General features: G+C 40.7%; 1 protein-coding gene across 1 annotated transcript in view; it reads left to right on the top strand.

The window, feature by feature from the left end:
- zgc:55943 (uncharacterized protein C1orf21) overlaps window positions 1-1,536 on the top strand; it is an 8,208-nt gene extending 6,672 nt beyond the window's left edge. Inside the window, exon 7 of the mRNA XM_007568694.2 lies at window positions 811-1,536. Within this exon, the coding sequence (XP_007568756.1) occupies window positions 811-849 (39 nt within the window). The 3' untranslated portion in view covers window positions 850-1,536. The remainder of the gene's footprint in view (window positions 1-810) is intronic.
- Window positions 1,537-1,618: the final 82 nt, after the last annotated feature.

Raw genomic sequence — 1,618 nt, 5'->3', positions numbered from 1 at the left:
AAAAGGTTTAGGAGGCGTCAATACAAACATGCACCACACTTCCATTTTTGATCTCTACTTGTTGAAACCATTCACTTCCTTTTCACTTCACAATTCTGCTCTATTTTGTGTTGGTCTGTCAATTCAAACACCAATAAAATAAACTGAAATCTGCAGTTGAAGCAGGGAAAAGATGAAAGGGTGTAAATACTTTTCACCTAAACAGTGCAGCATTTTTGAATGGAAAAAAAGTCATTGTTACTGTTCATTAGTCTCTAGTGTAAACAGTAGTTGCATTACCATTACAAGTGATAGTAATAATGCATCAAATTTTTATATCCCTTTTTTGAACACTCGCAGACTCGAGAGAAAATAAATAAATAATAATGTATATTTACAAATGTTAAATATTTCCATGTGGGAAAAACTTCTTTCAATAATCTGCTGATGTCGAAAAAACTAAATTTTGCAATTATGGTTTTTCCATTAAATGAGAAAGGCAACTAAAATCTCATGTGAATAAGTTTGTTCCCAAGGTAACTCTTCCTTGTTTTCTTCAGTGGTTATTGATGCGACTCCTGTGACATGAAAAAGGGGTCTGCATTGAAGCTTTGCAAAAGAAACTAATTTCGATACTCAAAAAACAAAACAAAAAAAACAAAAAAAAACACTTTACTCTTAGCTTTAAAACTTTTTTATATATATATAGAGAAACAAGAATTTTTCGAAATTCACATGTATCCATCAAGCAAATTTGTTTTCGAAATGTCAAATTCCGCAAATATATAGAGAACGCGGCTAGCGAGTGCTAATTGTGTGTGTTGTGTCCAGGGTCGGGACTACTGCTCAGAGGAAGAGGACGTGACATAGCCTCACCGTCCTGGATCCGACAGGATGGAAGACGGGACGGACTCCGGGGCACATGGGGCTTGATCTTGTTTTAATAAACTCTGTTTGAGCATGGCGGAGAGGGATTGGATTGAAGCCGGGACGTTTTTACCCTCCCCTACCCACAGCCTGAGCTTGGTCGATTCCAGCTGAGATCTGGAAGAGTTGGCCTCCGTCCGGAACGAAGCCATCACACCGACCCAGAGTCAGAAACACGAACTGAAACGTATCAGACTACCATCAGTATTCATCCACTCATGTGGACCTGTGCTAAAGTTGCGTCATTTTCTCCCGTGACAAGTCTCTTCCCCCCCCCTCCGCAGAGACGCAGTATAAACCTGTTCTCCCCACAGCGCCCCCGTCTGTCCAGAGGTATCTACGTCAAATAAGGCTCAGGGTTAAAGTGTTGAAGTGTAGCCGTCCTGGTCCTTCCCTCACCGAGACACTTTCGCACCACGAAACGTACACAACACACGCACTGGCGCACCAGAGTTAGTCACGTTTCCTGCTTCAGTTTCTGTTCCGTGTGACGACGAGGTGGACGCTGCCGCAGCACACGGACGTCTGTTCCTGTATGTCAGTCACCAGTGTTAAATCTCTCATTGTTATGTTTCTTTGTTTTGACTTTTTTTTTTTTTTTTTTGGAAAAAAAAAAAGTGTTTACAGGAATTCGACTGGTTCTGTTCCAGAGATGAGCAGAGGGACAGCAGACACCCAAGATCAAATGTTTAGCTATATTAATATTAATATA

The sequence above is a fragment of the Poecilia formosa genome, unplaced genomic scaffold (assembly GCF_000485575.1).
Source record: "Poecilia formosa unplaced genomic scaffold, Poecilia_formosa-5.1.2 Scaffold230, whole genome shotgun sequence".
Taxonomy (NCBI): Eukaryota; Metazoa; Chordata; class Actinopteri; order Cyprinodontiformes; family Poeciliidae; genus Poecilia; species Poecilia formosa.
This window is presented reverse-complemented; position numbering and strand designations above follow the sequence as displayed.